At 43.9% G+C, this 16148-nt stretch overlaps 1 protein-coding gene across 1 annotated transcript in view; it reads right to left on the reverse strand.

Moving 5' to 3' along the window:
* Nucleotides 1-13381, reverse strand: part of LOC137365838 (centrosomal protein of 126 kDa-like) — a 28010-nt gene extending 14629 nt beyond the window's left edge. Inside the window, exons 1-3 of the mRNA XM_068028077.1 lie at nucleotides 13298-13381; nucleotides 12012-12074; nucleotides 8183-8258 (exon numbers count right to left, since the gene is read on the reverse strand). Coding sequence (XP_067884178.1) covers nucleotides 8183-8258; nucleotides 12012-12074; nucleotides 13298-13381 — 223 coding nt within the window. The remainder of the gene's footprint in view (nucleotides 1-8182; nucleotides 8259-12011; nucleotides 12075-13297) is intronic.
* Between the last annotated feature and the right edge of the window lie 2767 nt (nucleotides 13382-16148).

Raw genomic sequence — 16148 nt, forward strand, 5'->3', positions numbered from 1 at the left:
TTTTTTTCTTTTCTCACTAAGCTAGGAGACTGTAACTCGCTATTGCTTTACTTTACTAAATTAGTAACCAATTAACTAATCAAATAAATAAATAAGGTTAGACAGACATGGCATGGCAGCTAGTGTGACATAACTGCAACAAGTGGAAGTTTGTGCAGAGCATTGTGATCCTGGACAACCATATCTGTGGTAAGGGTCTGCAGCTCAGAGCTGTTGAGCTGCAGATATTGCGGGCATCAGGAGGGGGAGAGTTACCTAAACATTTTGTTGCAGGAGGCAGTCACACCATTTGGGTTAAGTAGAACTTTAGAGTTAGCTAATAGTCAGGGACAGGTGTGTGTGACTGCGAGTCAGGCAGGTATGGGGATCCAGGATGTAGTGATGGAGCCCTTGACTATGACCAACAGGTACGAGGTACTTGCTACCTATGTGGATGAGAGCAAGGATTTCAGGGTGGAAGGGAAAACTGGCCACAGCACGATGCTACAGGGGTTATTCAGGTTGGGTGGGGGGGGGGGGGCGGTGGTGGTGAAAAGGAATGTCATAGTGATAGGGGTCAGTATAGTCAGGGGGATAGATGCTGGTCTCTGCAGCTTCAACTAGCAATTACAAAGCTTGTGTTGTCTGCTTGGTGACAGGGTTAGAGACAAATTTGAAGTGGGAGGAGGAGGATCCAGTTGTTGTGGCCCACATAGGAACCCAATGACTTAGGTAGAACTGGCAATGATGTTCTACTGAGAGAGTTTGAGGAGTTAGAGTCTAACTAAAAATGCAGAACCTCAAAGGCAATCATATCTGGATTATTACTTGAGCCATGTGCCAATTGGCATCGGGTCATACAGATTAGATAATTAAATGCGTGGCTCAAAGTGTGTGTGGGGAAGAAGGGTTTTGATTTATGCACTGGCCCCAGTTCCCCAAAGTTTCACTGTTATCATAATATATAATTGCAACCAACATAAACATGGTCTGGGATCAAACTTTCCATTTTAAAGTGTCAAACCCCACCCCTCTTTTGTCGCTTTACAGTACCCCTTCTCTAAACTCCCACACACCCTCTCCACTACACTTCCCTACGTCAGTCATCAAAGTCTATGCAATACTCTACACGCCTTTGTCCCTGTTAGTAAATGGGCCATAGCACCGTCACTCTCCCTGTAAGCCTAATGTCCCACCATTCCTTGACCTCCTGGACCTATCTGCTAAGAAGATGCAGTGGCCCCACTGTGAAGAGTCTGTTGATCGTTAGAGGGTTGGTGCCAAGGGTTCTCATGTGCCATTTCGCTGGTGCAGCCATGGTTTGCATCTGTGAGCCATGACACCCAAGCGGGCTAAATGCCAGCCTGTTTGCCCTCTCGAGAGACATCAACCAGCGGGCAAATGCCAGCCGGCCCCTCAAGACGTTTGCCTTCCCATCCTCTATGGTGGCCGCCGCAGACAATGGCATGGAGGGCAGGACAATGTCAGACATGCAACCCAATATCACCTCACACCATTTTGTCTACCCCCCCACCCCTCCCCTCCCCCGTGCCCATCTCCAAGGGCTGGATAAATTGGGACCATGGTTACAAGGTAACAAAGGTTGGCAAATAAATGTTCCAGGGTACACACTATTTCAAAAAGACATGCAGAATTGAGAAAGAGTAGTCCTGATAGTAACATTATGTCAGCAGTGAGAAAGGATTTTGGTTCAGAAGAACAGTAAGTAGAATCAATATAGATGGAGATAAGAAACAGCAAGGGTCAAAAAACACTCATGAGAGAAATTTATAGGCTCCCTGACAGTAGTTATACTGTTGGACAGAGCATTAAGCAAAAACTAATTGGAATGTGTAACAAAGGCAATGTAATAATCATGGAGGACTTTAATCCTCATATAGACTGAGCAAATCAAATTGATCCACTTCTGACTCTTCCCTTCCCTGACTCTCTCTATCTCCATTTCTGGGGATAGGCTAGCGACCAATATCCCGTATAAGCCCACTGACTCCCACAACTACTTTGACTGCACTTCCTTACACCCCGTTTACTGTAAGGACACTATTCCATTCTTCCTGTTTCTCCATCACCATCACATCTGTTTTGATATGCCACTTTCCATACCAGTGCTTCCAATATGGCTTCCTTTTCCCTCAACCAAGGATTCCCTTTCACTGTGATTGACAGGCCCCTTGACCTGTTCGATTTCCCGCACTTCTGCTCTAATCCCTTCTCCTCCCTTTCAGAACCACAATAGTGTTCTCCTTTTCTTCACTTTGCACCCCACCAGCTTCCATATTCAATGGCCACTTCTACTGCTTCCAGCATGATGCCACTACAAAATATATCTCCCCTCCCCCTCCCCTTTCAGCATTCAAAAGGACCACTCTTGCCCTAACACTCTGGTCCACTCTTCAATCACCCCCAATGCCTTCTACACTTCCCACAGCATTTTCCTGTGCAAGTGCAGGAGATGCAACACCTGCCCTTTTACCTCCTTCCTTTCCACCATCCAGGATCCCAAACACTAAAAGAACAAAGAACAGTACAGCACAGGAACAGGCCATTCGGCCCTCCAAGCCTGCGCTGATCTCGATGCCTGCCTAAACTTAAAACCCATGCAGTCATAGGGAGAACTTGCAAACACCGCACAGGCAGTACCCAGAACTGAACCCGGGTCACTGGAGCTATGAGGTTGCTGTGCTAACCACTGCACTCCTTCTAGTTGAAACCGTATCTGCTTGTAGTTCTTTCATTTTAGTGTACTGTATTCGCTGTTCACGATGCAGACTCCCCTACATTGGGGAGATGAAAAGCAGATTGGATGATCACTTTGCGGAACACTTCTGTTCATTCCACAAGCATAGGAACATAGGAGCAGGAGTAGGCCATTCAGCCCATTGAGCCTGCCCCGCCATTCAATATGATCATAGCTGATCATCCACTTCAATGCCTTTTTCCCATACTATCCCCATATCCCCTTATGTCATTTGTATTTAGAAATCTGTCAATCTCTGCATTAAACATACTGAATGACTGAGCTTCCACAGCCCTCTGGGGTAGAGAATTTCAAAGATTCACAACCCTCTGAGTAAAGAAATTTCTCCTCATCTCTGTCCTCAGTGGCTTCCCCCTTATTTTGAAATTGTGTCCCCAGGTTTTAGACTCCCCAACCAGGGGAAACATCTTAGCTGCATCTACCCTGTAAATCCCTTTAAGTATTTTGTAGGTTTCAATGAGATCACCTCTCATTCTTCGAAACTCCAGTTTCCCCAATCTCTCTTCATAGGACAGTCCCACCATCCCGGGAACAAGTCTGGTGAATCTTCGTTGCACTTCCTCTATGGCAATAATATCTTTCCAAAGGTAAGGGGACCAAAACTGCAGGTGTGGTCTAACCAAGGTTCTATACAATTGAAGCAAGACTTCACTACTCCTGTACTCAAATCCTCTTGCGATGAAGGCTAACATAACATTAGCCTTCCTAATTGCTTGTGGCATCTGCATGTTAGCTTTCAGTGACTTATTGACAAAGACATCCAGGTTCCTTTGCACATCTGCACTTTCTAATCTCTTACCATTTAAGAAATACTCTGCACATCTATTTCTCCTACCAAAGTGGATAACCTCACATTTTTCCACATTATATTCCATCTGCCATGTTCTTGCCCACTCACTAAGTCTGTCCAAATCCCCCTGAAGCCACTTTGCATCTTCCTCACAACACACATTCCCACCTAGTTTTGTGTCATCTGCGAACTTGGAAATACGACATTTTGTTCTCTCATCCAAATCATTGATATATATTGTGAACAGCTGGGGCCCAAGCACTGATCCCTGCGGTACCCCAATAGTCACAGCCTGCCAACGTGAGAATGACTCGGTTATTCCTACTCTCTGCTTTCTGCCTGTTAACCAATCCTTAATCCATGCCAGTATATTACCGCCTATCCCATGTGCATTAATTTTGCTAACCAACCTCCTGTGGGGGACTTTATCAAAAGCCTTCTGAAAATCCAAGTATACCACATCCACGGAGACTCCCCTTTATCAATTCTGTTAGCAACATCCTCAAAAAACTCCAGCAGGTTCGTCAAACATGATTTCACATTCATAAATCCAATTGACTATGCCCAATCAGTTCATTATTATCCAAGTGTCCATTTATCACATCCTTTAGAATAGATTCTAACATTTTCCCAACAACTGATGTAAGGCTAACAGGTCTGTAATTTCCTGTTTTCTCTCTCCCTCCCTTCTTAAATAGTGGGGTGACATTTGAGACTTTCCAATCTGCAGGAACCGCTCCAGAATCTATAGAATTTTGGAAGATGATCATCAATGCATCCATGGCTACCTCTTTCAACACTCTTGGATGTAGAATATCCGGTCCTGTGGACTTATCAACCTTCAACCCCATTAATTTCTCCAATACAACCTTCTTACTAAACTAATTTCCTTCAATTCCTCATTTACTGTAATCCCTTGTATCTCTAATTTTGGGAGATTTCTTGTATCTTCCTCAGTGAAGACAAACACAAAGTAATCATTTAGCTTCTCTGTCATTTCTCTATTCCCCATTATAAATCCTCCTGGCTCTGCCTGTAATGGACCCACATTTGTCTTAGCCAAACGTTTCCTTTTTACATACCTGTTTTTATACTTATTGCTAGCTTACATTCATATTTTATTCTCCCTTTATCAGTTTCTTCGTCCTCCTTTGCTGTATTCTAAAATCTTCCCAATCCTCAGGTTTACTACTATTTGTGGTAACTTTATAGGCCTTTTCTTTTAATCTTATACAATCCTTGGCTTCCTTTGTTATCCATGGTTGACTGCCTTTACTTTTGGGGTTTTTGTATAGTTGCTGTAAATTCTAGAATGTATAGTTGCTGTAAACTATGTAATATTTCTTTAAAGACTATCCATTGCTGATATACTGTCATACCTTTTAATGTATTTTCCCAATCCAACTCAGCCAATTTGCCTCTCAGACCTTCATAATTTAACTTTGTTCAAATTTAACACCCTGGCTTCAGATTGAACTTCCTCACTTTCAAACATAACGTAAAATTCTATCATATTATGGTTACTCATCCCTAAAGGTTCTTTTACAACAAGATTATTAATTAGCCCTTTCTCATTACACAATACTAGATCTAAAATAGCCTGTTCTCTAGTTGGTTCCTCAATATACTGCTCTAGAAAACCATCCTTAACACATTCCAGAAACGCATCTGCCACAGCATTAGTGCTCATTATGTTTACCCAGTCTATATGCAGATCGAAGTCACCCATGGTTACTGTATTACCTATGCCACATGCTTCTCTAATTTCCTGATTAATACCATGCCCCACACTACCACTACTGTTTGGTGGCCTATAAACAACTCCTACCAATGTTTGCTGCCCCTTACTGTTTCTTAGCTCTACCCAAACAGATTCCACATTTTGTTTGTCCGATCTGAGATCCTCCCTTACTAATGTATGATCCCATCCCTTATTATCAGCGCAACACCACCTCCTTTTCCTTTTTGCCTGTTCTTCCTAAATGTCGAATATCTTTGAATATTCAGTTCCCAGTCACTCTGTAGCCACGTTTCTGTTCCAACAATTAGATCATACCCATTTACATCCATTTGAGCCTTTAAATCATCTACCTTGTTGCGAATGCTGCGTGCATTCAGGTAGAGTGTCCTTAACATTGTCTTCTTGACATTCTGCATTCTAAGCCTAGTTGATACACGCCTTTGTTTTGCCTACCTTCTAATGTCACTTGATACTTTTCTACCTCCTGTAATCAGCTTTACTTCCTTACAATTTGAGCTATCCCTCAGGTTCCCATCCCCCTGACAAGTTAATTTAAAACCTCCCCAACAGCACTAGCAAGTCTCCCTGCAAAGATATTAGTTCCAGTCCTGTTAAGGTGTAGCCCGTCCATCTTGTACAGGTCCTGCCCCAGAACCGGTCCCAATGCCTCAGAAATCAGATGCCCTCCCTCCTTGACCAATTCTCCAGCCACGTGTTCAATTGATCAGTTCTCCTATTCCTAAATCCACTAGCATGTGGCACTGGGAGTAATCTTGAGATTACTGCTTTGGAGGTCCTGCTTTTTAATTTCCTTCCTAACTCCCTAAAATCTGCTTTCAGGACCTCATCCCTCTTCCTACCCATGTCATTGCTACCAATGTGGACCACGACCTCTGGCTGTTCACCCTCCCCAAGAAGGATGTCCTGCCGCCGCTCCGTGACATCCTTGACCCTGGCACCAGGGAGGCAACACACCATCCTGGAGTCACGTTTACGGCCGCAGAAACACCTGTCTGATTCCCTGACTGTCGAATCCCCTATCACTATTGCTCTTCCACTTTTCTTGCTCCCTTCCTGTGCAGATGAGCTACCCATACTGCCATGGACTTAGCTCTGACTGCACTTCCCCGAGGAACCATCGCTCTCACCAGTATCCAAAACGGAAAACCGATTAGCAAGCAAGATAGGACTCCTGCACTGCCTGCCTGGTTCTCTCAGACTGCCTGGCGGTCACCCATTCCCTCTCTGCCTGCATGTTCCTAACCTGCAGTGTAACCACCTCCCTAAACGTGCTATCCATGCAGTCCTCTGCCTTGTGGATGCACAACAGTGACTCCAGCCGCAGCTCGAGTTCCGAAACCCAGAGCTCAAGCTTCTGCAGCCGGTGACACTTCCTGTAGATGTGTTCGTCTAGGATACGTGGTGTGTCCATGACTTCCAACATACTGCAGGACGTACATTCCATTTGGCCAAGCTGACCTGCCATACCATAACTTTAAAAACTTTTTATTACAATGAGAAGTAAAATAACTTACCAGTTACTCATCAATCAACTTCTTCCCCTGTACCGAAGACAGAGGCAGCTACTGGAGGCTGAAAAAGGTAGAAGAAAGAAAGGAGCCCCTCCCTCATGCACTAAACTCCTACTTTACATTCTGTGCACTCAAATTTATTTTCTTCTTAACTTATGTTCCCCTCCTTACCGAACTCCCTCAATTACCAAACTCCCTTAACACTCTGTGTTAAGCAGCACTCAATACATGATTCTGAGCTTCTGCTCGCCTGCCATTATAATTTTGAGCTCCAGTCCCACTCTGATCTCTCTGTGCTCGGCCTCCTACACTGTTCCAATGAAGCTCAACGTAAGCGTGGGGAAGAGCATCTCATCTTTCAATTAGGCACATTACAGACTCAATATTGAGCTCAACAATTTCAGATCATAACCACTGCTCCCATTTTACTGGACAGCAGCTGTTAGTAATGATTCTGCTATTCCCATTTACACCTCCTCTAGAACCCTTTTTTTATTTCTTTACTTGTCCTATTACTACCCAATTTTACCTTGCACCATCTTCCCTTTGGTCAATTATTCTCTCCTGCCTTCCACCCTCTCACATATCTTCCCTTTTGTTCTTTCCTTCCCTTCCACCTTTCCCTGCCTCTGTACTTGCTTAAAATCTATTACATCTATAGTTCTTTTTCCCAGTTCTGATGGAAGGTCATTGACTTGAAATGTTAACATGGTTTCTCTCGCCACAGATGCTTCCCGACTTGCTCAGTATTTCTAGCATTTCCTGCTTTTATTTAATGTTTCCTTTTAACTCTAGTCTTTGTCTTCTACTTCCCAACCAATTATCAACCCTTGTCACAAGTGCAATTCCATGCACTTTCATTTTTGATAATAACTTTCTGTGCATAACCTTACCAAATATCTTCTGAAGGCTATACAGACAGCATTCACAGACACTCCTCTATCCACCATGTACATGATCTACTCAAAATTCAAGTAGTCAGACATGACCTACCTGTCAGAAATCAAAGCACTGATCAAGAAAATAACTAAAATAAGCATAAAAATCCTAAAAGAATGAAGAAAAAACCTTAATACCCGAACTGAATTAATATTGCATTGATCTATCAAAAATCGTAGCATTTTAGATTTATTGTTTGGACAGAAAAAGGGACAATCAGTTCTTTTCCACAAAATAAAACTAGTTTTTGATTGGTTTGATAAACCAATGTGCAGACAGTACCAGATTTATATGACAAATGATTATCTCTGTACTTGTAAGCGTTCAGAGTGTGTGTGGTATCAGTGAAAGAATGCAAATGTACAAAGCAGTCTGCGCTTGATAAGCCAACATCTGGATTTTTCATAAAGTATAAACTGTACCTTCTTCAATGTCTTGAACACCATTTATTGCTTGGACTGGATCAAAGGCACTTGATAATGGACTAATCTGGATGTTCTGAAAAACAAAAATTAATTCACAACATCTGTAAGTTATAGTAGCAGCTAAAATAATAACTTTACCAAATTACCATACAATTTTGGTCCATAAAATTCCCTTTCTTAAGTCCTTAGAGCTGTTAATGGTGATGAGTTACCACAGAATTCAAAAAGTGTGAACAGCCACAATCAATTTGCTTTCGATGTTATTGAGATTATACGCCTTTTTATATTACATGCAATGAAATTTTCAATTCATATAACAGCCAAAAATCAAAAGAAAAATAATAACAAAGTAAGTTGTTGCAACAAATTATGGGCAAGATTTTATTTGCACTGTTTTGCGAACATAAATGCAAAGCATAGTCGTAAGTCCAAAACAAAAACTATTTTATTTGGGAGTTTGATAGAGGTTAATGTGATGCATGTGAGATCATTTTAAATACATTTCTGACATAGTTGTGCACTGCGCTACTGATTATAAAGGGCATCAGAAGACATTACCATTTATACAGCAGGAAATTTAAAAGGGGATTTAGTGCCTTGCCTGTAGATTAAAAAAGAACAAAAAATTCCACCAAACAGTCCAAAGGCTTTTGTGAATCCATTTGGCTTAGGGTCCCACAAATATCTATGTGATATATATCTATATATTTATAGATTATTTATGTCTCCCAGGCTGGCAGTTCCTGATTGAGTTCCTCTGTATTGCAAATCACCTATTGCCTTTGAGATGTGGTGGTGGTATAGGCCTCATCATCAGATTACACCTTAGTTTCTCCCCATGCTCCTCTAGCACTTTGTCTGCCTTCCATGACCTCACTCTGTTCCAAGTCTCTCACCTCTGCTTTAACATCCTCATTATCTACTGACCTCCAAGAACCAGCCTGAGTTTCTCCCCAGGATATCCTCCCTCATTTCCTCCCTGAGCCTCCCTGATTTTAATTTCTATCACAACTTCTCTTCGAGTCATAGAGAGATACAGCACTGAAACAGGCCCTTCGGCCCATCGAGTCTGTGCTGACCATCAACCACCCATTTATACTAATCCTACATTAATCCCATATTCCCTGCCACATCCCCACCTTCCCTCAATTCTCCTACCATCTACCTACACTAAGGGCAATTTACAATTGCCACTTTACCTATCAACCTGCAAGTCTTTGGCTGTGGGAGGAAACTGGAGCACCTGGCGAAAACCCACGCGGTCACTGTGCCGCCCCTAGTCCTCTGAATTCACAATCCTGTAATCCTCCTCATATATTTCCCTTCACATTAATTTATGGTCACACCCTTGACATTGCCATTTCCTATGACATCTCTACTCCCATGAAAGTTTTACTATCTCTAATCCACAGCTCCCATCTATGTATGCTCATTTAAGACCAAGGGTCACAAACTTGAGCATATCTGGTCCACAATTGGCTTAGTCATCCACTGGCAGATCTGGGTAGACCACATCAAGTTCTATCAGCCTCAATCCTCTGCCAAAACTGAGCTGATGTTTAAGTAATTAAATATTCCCAGGGAAGCCCCAATCTTTTATTTTGTTGACTGCAGCTCAGATATTTACATTTATATTGCTGATATGTTAGGGCCCTTTCAATTTATTAACTGCACATCTTTAGTTAACTTTCTCTCCAATGTATTGAATTCATTTATTTCCATCATTGCCGACTTTCATTAATTTATTTGTTTGATGATGCTTTTCTGCATTCTGTTAAGGCAGCATTAAATTCACTAATTTTAGGAGATGTTAGCTTAGTGGTAGCTAAGACCCAGATGAATGCTCGGGAGACATGAGTTCAAAATCCACCTCGACAGCTGGGGAACTTAAATTCAATTAATTAATAAATCTGGAATAAAATGCTCGTCTCATTAATAATGAACATGAAACCACTAATTTGTCATAAAAACCCATCTGATTCACTAACGTCGTTGGTGTGATTGCATTAAAGATGTTACTGCATGAAAGAGGGTACAGAGGAGATTTACAAGGGCATTGCCTGGACTGGAGACCTAGTTATGAGGAAAGATTGGATCGGCTGAGGGAAGACCTAACTGAAGTGTATAAAATTATGAGGGGTCTAGATAAAGTGGATAGGGAGGCCCTATTCCCTTTGGTTAAGGGGTCCATAACCAGGCTGTGTAGTTTCAGGGTAAGAAGTAGGAGGTTAAGAAGGGATTCAAGGGAAAACATTTTCACCAAGAGGATATTGGGGATCTGGAACTTACTGTCTGAGAAAGTGGCATCACATAACATTTAACAAGTATTTGGATATGCACTTGAAGTGCCGTAACCTACTTGTCGTCCAGCGCAGACACAATGGGCCAAACGGCCTCCTTCTGTACAGTAAATTTCTATGATTCAGGGGAGCAAATCTGCCATGCTTACCCAGTCTGGTCTACATGTGTCTCCAGAACCACAGCAGCGTGGTTGACTCTTAACTCACCTCTGAAATGGCCTGGAAAGCCACTCAGTTATATAAAAAACTGCCATAGAAAAGTTGAAAAATAAACTGGTCGGACCACCCAGCATCAACTGAGGCACCGGAAATGAGAAAGGCACACTCTGCCCAGTTGACCCTGCAAAGTCCTCCTCACAAACATCTGGGGACTTACAGAATCAGTCATACAATGGTAACAGCACAGAGGAAGGGAATTCGGCCCATCGTGTCTGTGCCGGCTCTCTTTAAGAGTTGTTCAGCTGGTCCCACTGCCCTGCTTTCTCTCTGTAGTCCTGCAATTTTTTTCTCTTCAGATAATTATCCAATACCCTTTTGAAAGCTATGACGAAATCTGCCTCAACAACACTCTCAGGCAGTGCTTTACAGATCCTAACCACTCGCTGCATAAAAAAGTTTCTCCTTATGTTGCCTCTGGTTCTTTTGCCAATCACCTTAAATTATTGTCTTCTGGTTTTCAAAGCTTTCACCAGTGGGAACAGTTTCTCCCTATCTACTCTGTCCAAACCCCTCATGATTTTGAACACCTCTATCAAATCTCCTCTCAAATTTCTCTAAAGAAAATGGCTCTAACTTGGGCAATTTATCCATGTAACTGAAGTATCTAATTTCAGGCACCATTCTCATGAATCTTTTCTGCACCCTCTCCAACACCTTCACATCCTTCCTAAAGTTAGTGCCCAGAATTGGACACAATACTCCAGTTGAGGCCAAATGAATGTTTTATAAAGGTTCACCACAACTTCCTTGCTTTTGTACTCTATGCCTCTATTTATAAAGCCCTGGATCCTATATGCCTTATTAACCACTTTCACAATCTGTCCTGCCACCTTCAACGATTGTGCACATATACCCCCAGGTCCCTCTGCTCCTGCACCTACTTTAGAATTGCATCCTCTATTTTATCTGGCTTTTCCTTGTTCTTCCTACCAAAATGTATCACTTCACACTTCTCTGCATTATATTTCATCTGCCACGAGTCCCCAATTCCACCAGCCTGGCTATGTCCTCTTGAAATCTATTGCTATCCTCCTCACAGTTCACAATACTTCCAAGCTTTGTGTCATCTGCAAATTTTGAGATGGTGCCCTGCACACCCAAGTCTAGATCATTAATGTAAATCAGGAAAAGCAGTGGCCCGAATACAGACCCCTGGGGAACCCCAATAAAAACTTTCCTCCAGTCTGAAAAAGAACCATTCACCACTACTCTCTATTTCCTGTTACTCAGCAAACATTGTATTCACCCTGCCACTGTCCTTTAATTCCATGGGCTTCAACTTTGCTGACAAGCCTATTATGTGGCACCTTATCAAAAGCCTTTTGGAAGTTCATGTACATCATATGAACCACATTACCCTTATCAACCCTCTGTTATTTCATCGAAAAACTCAATCAAATTAGTTAAAGATGATTTTTCACAAATTTGTGCTGACTTTCCTTAATTAATCCACATTTGTCAACGTGACTGTTAATTTTGTCCCGAATTTAGTTTTAGTTTAGTTTAGTTTAGAGATACAGCACTGAAACAGGCCCTTTGGCCCACCGAGTCTGTGCCGACCATCAACCACCCATTTATAGTAATCCTACACTAATCCCATATTCCTACCATATCCCCACCTGTCTCTATGTTTCCCTACCACCTACCTATACTAGGGGCAATTTTTAATGGCCAATTAACCTATCAACCTGCAAGTCTTTGGCATGTTGGAGGAAACCGGAGCACCCGGAGGAAACCCACGCAGACACAGGGAGAACTTGCAAACTCCACACAGGCAGTACCCAGAATTGAACCCGGGTCGCTGGAGCGGTGAGGCTGCGGTACTAACTACTGTGCCACTGTGCATTATTCTTTCTAAAAGCTTTCCCACCACCAGGGTTAAACTGACTGGCCTTGTAGTTGCTGGGTTTAACTTTACACCCATTTTTGAACAAGGGTGTAACATTTGCAATTCTCCAGTTCTCCGGCACCACCCTGTACCTAAAGAGGATTGGAAATTTATGGCCCTTGCCTCCACAATTTCCAGCCTTATTTCCCTCAGTATCCTTGGATGCATCTGATCCAGTCCTGGTGACTTATCAACTTTTCCTGTCTAATGTTACCTCTTGGTTCCCATTCCCCTGCCAAGCTAGTTTAAACCCTCCCCAATAACACTAGCAAACCGCCCCGCAAGGCAATTGGTCCCAGCCCGTACAGGTCCAATCTCCCCTAGAACTAGTCCCAATGTCCCAGAAATCTAAAGCCCTCCCTCCTGTGCCATCTGCCCAGTCACGCATTCATCAGCTCTATCCTCCTATTTCTATACTCACTAGTGGGTGGCACTGGGAGTAATTGGTGATTACTATTTCTGAGTTTCTGCTTGCTAGTTTCATTCCCAGCTCCCTAAAATTTGCCTGCAGGACCTCATCCCTTTTCTACCTATGTCATTGGTACTGATATGGACCATGACCACAGGCTGTTCATCCTCCCCACTCAGAGTGCTGAGCAGCCCCTCAGTGACATCCTTGACCCTGGAACCAGGGAGGCAACATACCATCTGGATTCATGTCTGCAGAAATACCTGTCTGTTCCTTTAATAAGAGAATCCTGTTACAACCCTGCACAGCTGAGCCATGGACTTGGCTCTGGCTGCACTCCCCAGAGGAACCATTGCTCGCACCACTATGCAGAACTGCATGCTGGTTGGAGAGTGAGATGCACTCAGGGGACTCCTACACTACCTGCCTGGTTCTCGCTGACTGCCTGGCAGTCACCTATTCCCTATCTGTTTGCATACCCTTAAGCTGTGGGGTGACCACATCGAGAAATGTGTTATCCATGAAACTCTCAACCTTGCAGATGCACTGCTGTGACACCAGCTGCTGTTCAAGCTCTGAAAACTGGAGCTTGAGCTGCTCCAGCTGACACTTCCTAAACATGTGGTCGTCCGTTACTTGGACAAATGGAGGTTAATTCGGAAAGCCAGCATGGATTTATGAAGGGCAAATCAGGTTTAACCAACTTGCTGGAGTTTTTTGATGAGGTAACAGGGAAGGTTGATCAGGGCAATGCTGTTGATGTGGTGTACAAGGTCTTCCAAAAAGCATTTGATAAAGTGCTGCACAATAGACTTGTGAGCAAAGTTGTAGCTCATGGAATAAAAGGGACAGTAGAAACATGGATACAAAATTGGCTGAATGACAAGAAACAGACAGTAGTGGTTAATGTATGTTTTATGGACTGGAGGAACGTTTGTAGTGGAGTTCCCCAAGGGTCGGTGTTAGGCCCTTGCTGTTCCTGATATATATTAATGACCCAGACCTTGGTGTACAGGGCACAATTTCAAAATTTGTGGATGATACAAAACTTGGAAACATTGTGAACTGTGAGGAGAATAGTACAGAAATTCAAAAGGACATAAACAAGTTGGTGGAATGGGCGGATAGGTGGCAGATGAAATTTAATGTAGGGAAGTGTCAAGTGATTCATTTTGGTAGGAAGAACGTGGAGAGACAATATAAAATAACAAAGTGACTCCTGACAATGCAGAGCAGGCGCAGAGCGATCACAGACTTTATCAGTGCATGTAAACATTTGTTAGTTTGCCAGTATGAATGCATGCATGTACGCGCTGACGTCACCATGCACAAACATCATCACCCCTCAATAGCCACCATCATCAGCTGCATTCCCCCGAACAGTATCCTGCTCCCTCCTGCCATCCCCACTTCAATCGCTGCTTTCAATTTCCTGCTCAGTCCCGCCTCACAGCTGTCTTCCCTCAGCCACTCGCTCCCGCCCTCTCTGCCTCGTTGCTACCTTCCCTCAGCCACTCACTTCCTGCGTCGCCGCTTCCCCCCTCAGCCACTCGCTCCTGCCCTCGCCCTTCCACCCCCCTTGGCTGTCTTACTCCCAGCCTTGTCGCCTCCCCCTTCGGCCGATCGCTCCCTGTGGCACCGCCCAAAGAAGCGGCATGGGGAGGCAAATGAGCCGCCAAAGCGCAAGGTGGGGAGCATGCGGCCAAGGGGTGACGGGGCGATGCGGGAGCAAGTGGCCAAGAAGAGGGGAAGCAGCGAGGCCTGGAGCGAGTGGCCGGGTGTGTGGGGAAGTGGGGAGCGAGCGGCCGAGGGGCAGCAGCAGCAGCGAGGGTGGGAGCGAGTAGCTGTGGGAAGGCAGCGGCAAGGCGGAGAGCGAGTGGCCAAGGTGGGAGAAGCGGTGAGGCGGGGAGCAAGCGGCGAGCGCGGGCAAGAACGGTGAAGATAAGCGCGATAGCAGGAGGGAGTGGAGTACTCTTGGGGGTGGAATGGAGGCTGCGATCGCAGCCACTGAGGGGATTTGGCTTTAAGGTGGCGTTTGCTTTTTGTGACAAATTGAGCATGCCACGACGCAGGCAGTGACGTTTCACTGGATGAGGCTGCATTTGCGCATGTGCCAGTACTGTGCCACCTAGTGGTTGCGTTGTCAGCAAACGCAGCCATAAAATAAAGGGTTCAATTTTAAAGGGGGTACAGAAGCAGAAGAACCTGGGTGTATATGTGCATAAATCACTGAAGGTGGCAGGACAGGTTGAGAGCATGGTTCATAGAGCATACAGAATCCTAGGCTTCTTTAAGGGGGCACAGAGTACAAAAGCAGGGAAGTTATGTTCAATATACTCGGCTTCAACTGAAGTACTGTGTCCAGTTCTGGGTGACACACTTTTGGAAAGATGTGAAGGCACTGGAGAGAGTGCAGAAAAAATTCACGAGAATGGTTCTAGGAATGAGGAACTTCAGTTAAGTGGATAGATTGGAGAAGCTGGGACTGTTTTCTTTGGAGAAGAGAAGGTTGAGAGGAGATTTGATAGATGTGTTCAAAATCATGAGGGGTCTCTACAGGGTAGATAAGGAAAAACTTTTCCCAGTGGTGAAGGAATCAAGAACAAGAGGGCATAGATTTAAGGTAATTGGCAAAAGCAATAGCGACATGAGGAAAAACTTTTCCACGTAGTTAGTGGTTAGGATCGAGAATGCACAAATTGACAGTGTGTTGGAGGCAGATTCAATCGAAGTATTCCAGATGGAATTGGATTGCTATCTGATAAGGAAGAATGTGCAGGGCGATGGGGAGAAGGTGACACTATGTAAACTGCTCTTCTGGAGAGCCGGTAGAGACGACAGGTTGAATGGCCTCCTTCTGTGCTGTAACAATTTTGTGATTTTGCGCTCCCCACCCTATTAATTTCCCGCTCAGTCCCGCCTCAAGCCATGGGTTCAGATAAAAATCCATCTTAGTTACTGCATTAAGCATTAATCAATGCAGCATCTTTGAGAACCATCTGGTTTTGGTATAACAACAACAGGAGAATTCCAACTACTATGACTTGGTTCAATTATATCATTATTTAATATGTACTGAACCTCCTCCTGACTTTGGCCAATTTGCTGGGATTGAGTCTGTAAGGGTTTTGTATAATTGGTTTAGCT

This window comes from Heterodontus francisci, unplaced genomic scaffold (assembly GCF_036365525.1).
Source record: "Heterodontus francisci isolate sHetFra1 unplaced genomic scaffold, sHetFra1.hap1 HAP1_SCAFFOLD_1842, whole genome shotgun sequence".
NCBI lineage: Eukaryota > Metazoa > Chordata > Chondrichthyes > Heterodontiformes > Heterodontidae > Heterodontus > Heterodontus francisci.